This window comes from Cynocephalus volans, chromosome 1 (genome assembly GCF_027409185.1).
Source record: "Cynocephalus volans isolate mCynVol1 chromosome 1, mCynVol1.pri, whole genome shotgun sequence".
NCBI lineage: Eukaryota > Metazoa > Chordata > Mammalia > Dermoptera > Cynocephalidae > Cynocephalus > Cynocephalus volans.
In genome coordinates, this window is record NC_084460.1 from 125048822 (window position 1) to 125061728 (window position 12907).

The 12907-nt window shown below is 36.7% G+C and overlaps 1 protein-coding gene across 2 annotated transcripts in view; it reads left to right on the plus strand.

Annotated features, from left to right (window-relative positions):
- The first annotated feature begins 247 nt into the window (after positions 1–247).
- The window catches only part of GSK3B (glycogen synthase kinase 3 beta), a 202084-nt gene continuing 189424 nt past the window's right edge, over positions 248–12907 (plus strand). For both annotated transcript variants that reach the window (XM_063093408.1, XM_063093415.1), the window contains exon 1: positions 248–1339. In XM_063093408.1, the coding sequence (XP_062949478.1) occupies positions 1252–1339 (88 nt within the window). In that variant the 5' untranslated portion in view covers positions 248–1251. The remainder of the gene's footprint in view (positions 1340–12907) is intronic.

Consider the following 12907-nt stretch of genomic DNA (forward strand, 5'->3'; position numbering starts at 1 on the left):
AGGCCCATCGGCTTTTTCCGGGAGAAGCCGCAAACAAACGACGCCCATGATTGGCTCCGCTCAGGCTTCGGTTCCCCAGCGAAGCCGGCGGGCGCGGGGTTCGGCCGGCTATTCCCAGACGCCTATTACGCGGGCGGCGGGGCGCTGGGCGGTGTAAGGCTGGGTGGGGGAGGAAGGAGGCGGAGGACGAGTAGGAGGGGGGAGGGGGAGTGGGGAAGCGCTAGGCGGCTGCGCAGACGACGTTCCTCACACAGAGCAGCCCCCGACCCGGGCGAATGCGGGCTTGTGCTGCTGCTGCCGCCGCCACCGCTGCCGCCCGGGCCGAGTGACAAAGGAAGGAAGGAAGCGAGGAGGAGCCGGCCCCGCAGCCGCTGACAGGGCTCCGGGCTGGGGGCAAAGCGCGGACACTTCCTGAGCGGGCACCGAGCTGAGGCAAGGGGCGGGAGGGCGGCCGCGCTGGTGCCCTGGACGGGGGAGGGGGCCCCAAGGGACGGAAGCTGTTGCCGGGTTCCCATGTCCCCGGCGTATGGGGAGCAGTCGAGGAGCCGCTGCCTGGGGTCTGAAGGGAGCTGCCTCCGCCACCGCCGCCGCCATGGCCGCTGGATCCAGCCGCCGCCTGCAGCTGCTCCTGGCGCAATGAGGAGAGGATCGGCCGCCACCGCCCGCCTCTGACTGACTCGCGACTCCGCCGTCCTCCAGTTCGCCGGGTCCCCGCCGTCAGCCCGCCGGATCCCGCCGCTGCCGGAGCCGCAGCGTTTCCCGTCGCATCTCCGAGCCACCCCCTCCCTCTCCCTCCCTCCTTCCCATCCCCCCTTCTCGTCAAGCCTGAGACTCGTGATCCTTCCGCCGCTTCCCTTCATTGACTCGGAAAAAAATCCCCGAGGAAAATATAATATTCAAAGTACTTATTTTCAATCAAGTATTTGCCTCCATTTCACGTGATTTTTTTTTAGGATTCCACCTTTTTCCCCCTCCCCTCCCAGGAAAGGGAGGGGAAAGAATTGTATTTTTTCCCCAGCCTCAGATCATCTGTATGTTAAATGTCCGTACTGATCTGTCTTGAAGGAGGAATACATCGCTCGTTTTTTAAAATACCTGTACAAAAGGACTGAAAAGCCAAGAGGACGAAGCTTTTTCTCTTTCTTGTGAGAGAACTTAATGCTGCATTTATCATTAACCTAACATCCCAACATAAAACAAAAGGAAGAAAAGGAGGAAGGAAGGAAAAGGTGATTCGGAAAGAGGGTAATCATGTCAGGGCGGCCCAGGACCACCTCCTTTGCGGAGAGCTGCAAGCCAGTGCAGCAGCCTTCAGCTTTTGGCAGCATGAAAGTTAGCAGTGAGTATTGATTTTATTTTACATCCCTCTTCCACCTCACCCTTAAAATAAGAAATCTCGAAATACCAAGATCTGAAAATTTAGACCTCCTGATAAAACAATCAGAGGTAATGGAAAAAGGCAAAACCTGTCTTCAGTCAAGGATGAGGCAGCTCTCTCTTTTCTCCTCCCGTATTCCTTCCCCCGGTCTTATTAACCTTGAATTGAGAGAATATGATGTTTATTTGGATTATTCTATTTGAAACTATTTCTTTTTTTATACCTTTCTTGCTGTTGGTAGTCAGCTTTATCAAATGCTTACGTTAAAATAGTAATGAAAGTGTTTACTTGTTCATCCTTTTAAGAGGACAAGATTTGATTCACTATGATTTATATTTGATTTATACATCACTATGTATATTTAAGGAGTATATACCTTTTGGAGTAAGGGAGGTTATTTTAGCTCAGGGCTCAGGAGTTATCATAGTTTTGTGTACTTAATACAGACATTAAATGTCCCACCCTCCTAACATTTCTTTTTTGCCTGTGTGATTACAAAGTGCTAGTATTTGTTCTTAATTGGGGGATGAACTTGCCCAGTTACCAGCATTCACGTTTGGAGGCGATCGTTGACTCCTCACTTTAGAAGGGGCCTGTGGGAGCTGATAAATGTCCCGCAGCAGTAGCATCTCTAAATGCATTGTCTTCAATTGGATAAGTGGTTTAATGTGTTATCTCTTAACCTTCCTGTTTTGACATTACCAGTCTGCCACCGTGTAATTTATGTTTAATCAAAAGGTAACTTGGAAGTAGGTCCAAGCTTTGATTGAGGTTTGTATTGTCATAGTGCCAAATACTAAGTTAAATGTTAATTGTCAATGACTCATTGTCATTTAAGTCCAATTTGGGGGTGCCATTGCATTCTTGTTAAATGTTCTAAAGTACAGGGGGTTCCTTTTTAGGACTATTTAAAATGCTCTTGCATTAGTTTCCGTCACATTTTGTTATAAGAATAGGGATTTAATCCTTTCCATCCTAGCTTTTTGCAGAAGGCTGTGGTCCTGGAAATGATAGGGATATTTGGGTTGTGTTCAGGGTTGTCGCTAGACTGTATTCTCCTCCCGGATTTGTGCCAAAGTGTCTATGTTCTTGAAGTACTTGGTATACTAAGTATTCAGTGTTCCAGAGTATCTCTTTTTGTGGCGATGTTTATGTGGTATTTAACGACAACTTATTTAAACATACTTCTAGAATTTGACAAAAGTATCTTATATTGTTTCCTTATTCTCCTTATCTTTAAATTGAACTAAAGATTGCAATTCATATTGGCTTTTGGGACTTGCCTGAAGCAGGGTAGTCCAAGGTAATAGCTGAATGGGAGATTATTTTTGAAAGTTAATTATTATTATTTTTTTTCCCGCGGTGACTAGCTAGTGGAGAATGCAGGGTATGTGAAGAGGCAAGCTGATTATGCATCTTTCAGGGAAGGGTCATGCTTTCTAAGCACTTCATGGGGTCATTTGAAAGGAATATTTAAAAATTCTGGAATAATTTTCAGCTATGATGAAGCAAATCTTATAATAGCTACTTAAGAGCCTCTTGTGGTACTGGAGTGTTTGTATGTTTTCCATCTTGATAATATAGTGTAAAAAGCACTTAATTAATTTTAGGTAATTAATTTATTAGACTTATTTCAGAGATATATAATAATAGATTATAATGCTGAATTTAGGGACTTTTCATTTTGTTTACAAGATTTTCTTTGAAAGTGATCCTTAATTCTTGATAGGATGTTGACTGAGGATGGAGTAACACTTGGAAAGTATGTAGGTTAAAATGTTTAATTTTCTGTTACCGTATAGGTCAACCTAACATTTAAAAAGTTGGAGTTTAATGCTAATTATGTGTTTTGACAACCTAACTTTAGGATATTTAAAAGAAAGCAGAGTTGTTAAGCATTTATTGGGCAACTAGTGTTCTAAGGGACCCCTGTTCAAAACAGAGATATATAAGAAATTATAGTTCTTGGCCTCAAGCTTATCATTTAATTGTAGAGGCCAGTTATGGAGAAAAAATATGAAAACAGTAGCATGATTGCAAAACTATAAAATACAAGTTTAATCCTTTGTTCAGAGGGACAAAGAATAAAGAGGTGAGACTGATGTGTTGAAGAGGGAAGACTTCCTGCAGAGAGGGTTTGTTTTAAGACAGGTTTGTTAAAGGAAGCTGTAGCTTGAACTGATCAAGGAGCATGAAGGATTCTAGGTAGAAGGAATGTACCAAGGCACAGATAGTGAGTTTTATATGAGAGGCAGCAAGCAAGTTGGTAAATCTGAATTAAAAGGGCCTAAATAGGAAAATAATAAAAGATGGAATTTGAGACATCGAGGAAAGTTAGCTGATGGAAGGCAGAGGGGGGCCTGTAAAAGTTTGGTTGAAATTCAAGAGATTTACTGTATTACTGGATTTACTGTAGGTTGCTAAACAAGATATTTGAAGGTGATTTTGGCAGCTGCGTTGATCTATTAGAGAAGGGAGACAGAGCTTTTTTAGGGGGATAGTAGGGTATGTTGTGAATCGTGAGGGAATAAAGTAAAATGTGAAAATGGGATGAAAGGAACAGATTTGAGAGACAGTGAATGCAGAACTGGCAGGACTTTGGATTGGACTGAAGGCGAATATTTGTGAAGGAGTCAGAAGTTAAAAATAAATTCTGATGTTATTGGTCTGTAAGATTTAACTGCTGAGTTATATTGTTAATTGTAATGGGAAAATTGAGAAAGTGCTGAGATGAGAGTGTAGATGAGTTCACTTTCCAAAAACTTAATATACAATAGGTTCCTATGAAATTCAACAGACAGCAGTTAGTTACTGGCGATGATATTTAACTTCCAGTCTATTAATTGCACACTTTCTAATTTTTCTACAGATAAAGATGTCAGATTTATATTTGGGAGCAGTAAACGGAGGGTTTTTATTTAAATGCTTTTCATAGAAGTCCTAAAAAAGAAAATAATTCTTAGTGTAGATTCAAAATCCTTAAACTTGAAACCTAGTTATAATAGCTCCATGGTAATTTATTTGAAAACAATGAAAATAGTTTTTGGACTGTGACATTAACATTTTAGATATTTTATATAGCCTTTAATTTAAGCTATGGCACATCCTTAAAACCTGTTTTTCATAAATAATTATTATTTTTAGGTAAACCTTGCATTTAAAATAATAGTAATAATACTAAGAGCCTTAAGGTTCCAACAGAAATTAAAAGTTGATTTTGTAACAAGTATTTTTTGCCTTTTTTGTTGAGGTAAGGCATTTAGCCCAAGTTTAAATCAGTATATTTGAAATACTTCTTTTTAACTTGCTATGATGAAACCAATCTTTCTTTTTTGTTCACATCCAGATTTACATGTTATTAAGTAAATGTTAATGTCTATACAATTTTTTCTTTAGAATCACATGGTATTTTACTCAATATAGAGAATGTAAGAGTCTATCCATGGCAATTTTGGTTAAAATGTTAGTAATAAGTCCTTTAGGTATACTTTTGGAAAAAATGTAGCTAATTGACTAGGTTCAATGCTTAAAAATAAGATTTGGGAAGAGAAAAATAAGTTGGTGAGTGTTGCTTAAGTTGTTTCCTTATCTAAAACTTTTTAAGATCAACATTTTTATTAGTGAAGAGAAAATAATTAATAGTAGTTGCATATTACTTTACAGTATTAAGTTGTATGGTGATTAAAACCGAAGGATAGGTAGAAACTTAGAGTCCCTCTGTTTCCCAAGAAAATGTAATCTCTTTGTTGACATCTAAAAATTAGTTATTAGAACTTAGCCAATTTCTTGATTATCCTGTGCCAGTGTGGAAAAGAGCTCATGTGTGAGACTGAAAACCAGAACTTTATTTTCATTTTTTTCCCAACCAGACTTACCTAGAATTGTGAGAACACTTAAGATATTCCCCAAAGAATTGCATACTGGCTTGTTGCATGCACCTGTAGAATGTTAGTTGTGAAATGACAATAAGGCCCAGGCACTAGGAAAAACTTAATGGGAACCCAGAGTTTCACAAATCAATTTATGGCTGATTGGGAACCACACTTAGAAAATGAGGTGACATCTTCTCATTTCACTGGCATAGTTCAGCTGAAAATCACTACTTGCACCCTGTGCTGTCTGTCCTTCATATTGGACTTGCAGGTGTGATACTATTTTGGAGAAACAGCAAGGCTGTGAAAACCAGAGTTTTTTAAGTGCCAGCAGCAGATTCTGAGATGGAGAGAGCTGTGTTTTTTGGTGTGCTTTATGCATAGAGAAGGCTGTGAAACATGCCTATGTTGACCTTGGTACCACAGTTCCATACTTTAAAATAAGACTCATGAGGTTGTGAGACTGGTGCCTCTTGTGATGGTCCACTTTACAGTGGAGAATGGAGGGGCAGAGTATGTGGGCGTGACAGGTGTGTGTGCTAGTACTAACAGGACCAATCTGATTCCCTGGATATGTTTGTACTAAGAACCCAAGAGTAAATTAATTTGTTGGAATGTTTAGTATCATTTTGTAGGTGATTGTTTTGGAGGGTGGTGATGGTGGAGGAGGAAGGAGAATTTTCTGTGATTTGAAGAATAAAAGCATTTTTACGATTCATAGGTTTTAGAGTTTGCAGTCTTTGCTGCTATCTTGGGATATACAAATCTTCCTTGGTTATACAAATTGTCTTTGAAATTTGTTGAATATGATGTTGAAAAATATATTTGTATAACAACCCGTGCGATGGAACAGTGAGGAAAAACTGATAGTAAAGAACAATTTGTTTTCCTGAAAGTTTTCTGCCATTAAGTTCATAAAATAAAGGAAAATTATTCCATTCTATTTATTATTAAGTAAATTTTTATCCTAGTTTTAAAAAATGAGTTAATACTCAGCACATAATACACATTCAGTAAATTATTCCAATATATACTTGTGTCTGTGACGCACTTGGTCTGCTGCAAGATATAAAGACACAACTTTGTAGATTTGGGTTCTTAGTTTACAAAATCTCCCTTCTCACTTCTGCTTATGTTTTGGGGAGAAAGGTCTACTTTAAAAGGGTATGCAAGTTACGATTTTGTAAATGGGTGAATCCTTTATTTTCATATTGAATAGTTTTCTTAGCATTTTTTATTTGATCACATTGAGGTGATGATGTGCTTTTCTTGAAACTAATTTTGCCAAACCAACTTCTCCTCTTGTTTCTAGGGGACCATGGCCAACGATAGCACAAAGCTGAACCCTTAACATGTTCCCTTATTAACATGGTCTAGAGTTAATTTTTTTTCATTATTTTAATTTATCAATATGCAGTATAGTTAATTTTCATGTCCCTTTACCAATTCCTCCTATTCTTCCCTCCCTCTCCCTCCTCCCTCTCCCCGCCCTCAACTTCGTCTCTGTTCACTTGTCTTAACAAGATCAAGGAATTGTTGTGATTGTTGTGTCTTCTTAGAGTTGTTAATTTTTTGATTATCCTTTCAAATCAATTTAATAATAAAAAGTAAACATTTCTGAGGAAGGAGGAACTATTTTTCTAGAAACTTGTGTTTTAGATGGTTATATAATTTAAGCAATTTACAGGTTTAGGATTGAATAGGCGTGCCCTAAAGCTGAAAAGATGGTAGGTAGGTAGGCAAAAATATTGTAAACATTTTTACCCCATTTTTCCATTACCATTAATATAGTATTATGGTGCAATCCTGGAGTCTATTAAATAGGTTGCTTTAATTGAAAGTGACTATGAAAAATAATTACATGTGATGTGCCTACTGACTGTTTACCATGTACGAAGCACACTACCAAATTCTTTACATGCAATATCTAATTTTAATCATTACAACAACTGTGTAATGTAAACTCTTACCCTTACTTTATAGATGATTTAAATGAGATTTGGAGAGATGAAACAACTTGTCCAAGATTTGGCTTATTGGAACCTTACCTTTTTGGAATTGGTTGGTAGTTGACAATCAGCAAATAAACTAAAAAGACTCCTGAGCAGCTGATATCCTGATAAATGGAGCATATACTTTGCTCATAGGTTGGTTTTCAGGCTTTTATTAATAGTTCTTTATTATTATTTAACACAGTTCTAATTCACTCAGTTGTCTGGTTTTTTTAAAACCACAAATTAGAAGGGCATGGATGTATACTGAAGTTAGCATTACACCTACTAGAAAGAATAGACAAAAAATTCAGGGTAACAAGCATATTGGGATTACTTAGTGTAGCTCAGACAGCTTCAGGGGAAATCACTCTATGATAACTGTTCAAAATATTCACCTAGAGAAGGTTAAATTATACTAACTTAACTGTCTTTTAAAGGTACAGGAGGTGGGAAAGTCTCTTCTGGAGAGCTGGGGTTCTACAATAATGTCTTACTACAACCAACTACATGTTGGTTACTGAAGTGATGAGGAAACAAACTGGGTCATCTCTGTGTGTTGTATTTCAGTGATGTGGATAAAGGTACTAAAGTTTTTAGTATGCAAGCCCAGGGTATTGATTCCAGCTTTTCTTTCAATTGGCCATCTACATTTATTACTCAGAGTTTTATCTGATTTAAGGTTCGTTGTATTCCTTTTTTTTCTCCTTGGTATATGAGGAATTGCTATTTGGATTTTGACCTGCCCATACCAACTGTTTGGGGAATGCTTAGAAGGCACTGCATGAGTCATTTAAGCTTCCTTATGAATTATGAATAGCTGTTTACAGAGTAACTTTACCAAGTGCACTTATGGCCTATGTAATGGGAATTGAAAAAGTGGGTATCTTAATTGTGCTGAAGAAAAAGAATGATCATGGCAAAGTACTTTTTTTTCTTTTGGAGGTCAGAGAAATTCTTAAGGGCTTAATTGGCAAATATACCTAAAAAGGTTGGGTGTTTTGGATTTCTTTCTAAGGAATCTTTTCTTCTTTAAATGTGACACCCTCCTTTTCCCCTTATTCCATAAAATCAGTTAATTCTTTTTAATTGATTAATCACTTTCTTCATGATGTGTGCTAGAGTTACTGAGTCAAACTCTAATGCTACACTTTTGAGTTTGTTGTGGCAGCACCTGAAGAGTTGCAGGTGCTGGAGTCATACCTGTCATCAGACGGACAGTGTTGCAGGTACATTTGCTGTTGTATTGGAATTTCAGAGCTTTCATACTCTGCACATTAAACTCTGGAGGAAAAGAGAGTTACTCATTTAAAAGGTATTCAGTGAAGTCTTCCTTTTCTCCTGCTCTGCAACTACCAGTTCCCTTTCCTGGAGACAGCCAGCATTACAATTTCTTATGTATCCTCCTATAGATATTCTGAATCTTTACAGATTAATGATTTCTACAATGGACTTGCATTTTGAATATATGTACCTAATTTAACATTGGTAGAATGAAAACGAAATTTAAATCAGTTACTCTAGGAAATTGCTATTTTTCTACCCAGTAAATTATTAAACCTTTATTTCTCTGAATGTAAGTTAGGTGGAGAGTAAGAGCAAAGATGAGTGAGCACCACTCTTGGCAGTTAGAGGTGAAATGCTAATAGTCTTAACCAATGAACACTTAGCACATTTAAAATATTTCCCACTGTGTGTGTATTTAAGAAATTGTCTATAGTGCCAAGTAGATATTATTCATGTTCTTGCTGGAAATAGATGTTCATTTCATAGTAAAGAAAAGGACAATTATTCTTTTAACTTTCCATTTTTGTAACATCTTCTGTGAGAAAACCTGTTCTCTTGAGAGATCAGAGGCGCAGAGTGCGTCAATGTCAGTGAAGCCTGTGCCTTTTACCTCTTTAAGAGCGCACGGTTTCATTCTGCTCCTAAACCAAGTACTCCTTAGCCTTTTTAAAAAAAAATTATTATTTTTTTAAAGTAATATAGTCATGATTTAAAGAAATCAAATAGTACATAAGGCTTATTTATGATGGAAGCTAATCTGCTGCTCAGTCCTACTTCTTAGTAGCAATCTTGACTATGATAGGTGTTTCCTCTAGAAGTTTTTGTCATATTTTTATTTATTTATTAAAACTTAATTTTAGATATTTTTTGACTTTCCATTATGGCAGATATCATTTATTGTCATGCCCATCTCCCATTTACTTTCATGCTAATAGAATTATAACCACTATTTTTAACTAAACTACTTTTATTTAAATTATTCAAATTATTCTCAGTATCTAGACACTGAACAATATTCTTAGTAGAAGCAAGTAGTATGCAATGGTTGCATTTTCTTTTAAGAAAAACAGACTTATTGAGATATAATTCACATACCATAAAATTCACCATTTAAAGTGTACAGTTTAGTGGTTTTTAGTGTATTCACAGAGTTGTGCAACTATCACCACAGTGATAGTTGCACAACAGTGATATCCTAATTTTAGGATACTTTTATCACTTCAAAAAGAAACCTTGTACCCAGTAGAAGTCATTTCCCTTACTTTTAGCTCCAGGCAACCAGTAATCTACTCTCTGTTTCTATAGATTTACCTATTCTGGACATTTCATATAAGTGGATTTATTCAGTATGTGGGTTTATACATATTTATATGACTGGCTTATACTTAGCATAAATATCTTCAAGGTTCTTAAAGGTTGTAGCATATATTAGTACTTCATTCCTTCTCATTGCTGAGTAATATTTCTTTGTATGGAAATGCCACAATTTCTTTATCCTCTCAGTTGATGGACATATGGGTTATTTCTGCTTTTTGATTAGTGTGAATAATTGCTGCTGTGAACACTTGAGAACACATTTTTGTGTGTACATACGTTTTTAGATCTTTTGGGTATATACCTAGGAGTGAAATTGCTGTGTCATGTGGTAACTTTATGTTTAATATTTTAAGGAACTATGAAACTGTTTCCAAAGTGAGAATCACATTTCCTTTTCTTTTAATTTTTTCAGACTTTATTGTTATCATTTTCTTTTTCTTATACTGTTTGCGGTGATTATAATCTCAATTTTTTCCCTCAAGTATACCATTTTATGAGACATTCTCTGGATTCCTACCTGCCGCCCCCTGCCCTCTTTCTTTTCCTGAGTGTCCTTTTTTCTAGAGCCCACGTCCTGTTGCTGGGATCTGACCTGGTTGTTCTCTAGGCCCTTTTGCACAGCTGTCATCCTCCGACTTTTTTCATTGATCTTCAGGGTTGACTCTCCTGCTTCCTGGATCCCATGTCTTTGTATCACTAAGTAGTTCTTATCTAATATAAGATTATGACGTCAGCCATTTGGGCCTAAAGTACTAACCGTTTAGTAAATGTATGAGGGTACTTCAAAAAATTTGTGGAAAAATAGAGTTGAAAGATAATACAAATCTTTCAGTGAATTTTTGGAAGTACTGTCATATCTGGAAAAGTTGTTATTTCATTGTTTTTTTCATATTTGCTCCAAAAGGGCAGTTAAAAAGCTGACATACTTTTTTGGCAGGTGTCTTCACCTTTTCATTATCAAGATACCGAGAAATAGATGCTTGGAGGTTACTTTGTATCATTACGATCAAGTGATTACCATGCCAACATGAAGCAGTAACATGAAGCAAGTACAGAAATCTGAAAAATATTAGTATTAAGCAATTGTTTAGACCAGAGCTATTCTGTAGAAATATTAAGTGAACCACAAGTGAGTCATATATGTAATTTAAAATTTTCTATGCCACATTAAAAAAAGTAAAAATACCAGGTGAAATTAATTTTAGTAATATATTTTATTTAATCCAGTGTATCCAAAATTATTATTTCAACATGTAATCAATATAAAAATGATTAATGAGATATTTTACATTCTTCTTTTTGGGTACTATATCTTTATAATCTAGTGAGTATTTTACACTAACAGAACATAATAATTTGGAGTAGCCACATTTCATTTGCTCAGTAGCTACATGTTGCTATTATTTTTGTCTGTCTAATCATATAGTTTAGTTATTATTTTCAAGTAACAGAAAAGGTGTGTGGTCACTTCATTGATTTATGTCATTGCTTAATTAGTCACATTTTCAGTTTATTTTGAAATTTTATATCATATTTAAGGAGGTTGAGAGACTTTTATGTTCTTCAGAAAGGTCCAAATGTTCTTTGTCATATGTTCTCTCCTCTTGATGTTTCAAAGACCAAACCGACTTTCAGAGTCTCAAATGCCACCTCAACCACTTAGTCATCCATCCCTTACCTCAAGGCATGAAATCTACTTGCGTATAACTCTTATTATACTCTTTATGATCCTTCTTATATTCTTCTTTGTATTCTGGTTAACTTGTTTCTCCCTAGGAGATCATAAGTTCCAACAGCTTTCTATATTGGGTCACTTAATACATGTTTGAGTTGAAGGCAGTTTGTCATGGTGGGATGGTATACCAGTGATATGGTAAAGAGTTTCCAGGTCACCATACTATCACTGATATTTGTAGGAACATTTAAGTTTTGATATAAGAAATTAATTTATAAAGTTAAACCTGGATTTTTGTTTAAATGTAAGGAAACAATACTAGGCAAAGGAAAGAGACACAGAGATTCAGACGCCTCTCTTATACTATGTGCTTAGCATTGAGTGGCTCTAATCTCTGGATGAATAGCTGAATGAATGAAAGGTCTCGTTTACTAGGTGGCACTGGTTGGTAAGCACAGTACCTTTGAAATATTGAACCTGTGTAGATACTATAATACCTCCAAGACTTTCAAGATTTTATTTGGAATGGGTGAGGATAGAAGAGAGATTTAGAACAGTGAAACTGGCAAATCAGTTTTTGTTTTCACCAAGTAGCTTGTTCTGCAAAAGAGTAGAGATGAAGTAAACAGACAGTATTTAAATATGAACAGTCCTGTTCATCATGAATATACTTAGGCGTGTAAATGTAGTATTGAGGAGGAGTTATGAAAACTCTAATTTTTGCAGGACCTCTTTTTGAGTCTTTAAGATAATATTTATTTGTTTAATATACTAGTGTTTATCAATTCTACAGCTTTCCCAGAGAGAGTGAGAAATATTAATAAACAATATGGGTTCTGTTGCTAAATAATGCGACTTCTTAAATAGCTATAAAATATGGATGTATGTATTTGGTTTTGAGAAATTGGTTTCTACTGTTAGGCATGGTACTCTCTCTGTGACTAATTGTGTACATTGTTAGATGTTGACTGGTTTGGCTAGGGTATAATTTTTAGACATGGAAGAGATTTGTTTATTTTTTCCGTAAGTAGCAAATACTTGCTATGCCCTTCTTGAACCAAGAGGAGTTATTAAAGGACAAGGTATAGTTCTATTTAAATTCAGTTGAATATCAGGGATAACTTTTATTGGGAGACTTTTGAGGCCCTTAAAAAATATGTATATAAAATTTCCTATCAGATTCTAGAAGATTAAAGTATGGCTGTGCACTTTGAGAGGATAAAGGAAATATTCTAGTATTATATATCTTTACGTTGGAGGGTGGGAACTTGGTAAGAAACAAAGGATGTGCTTGTCATGGCTTCTAAAATAGGAACAGGTGGTCCATTTCCTGGGATCCTTAGAAAGAAAGGATCCCCAAAGGCAGGTGATTGACTCCACTGCCCTA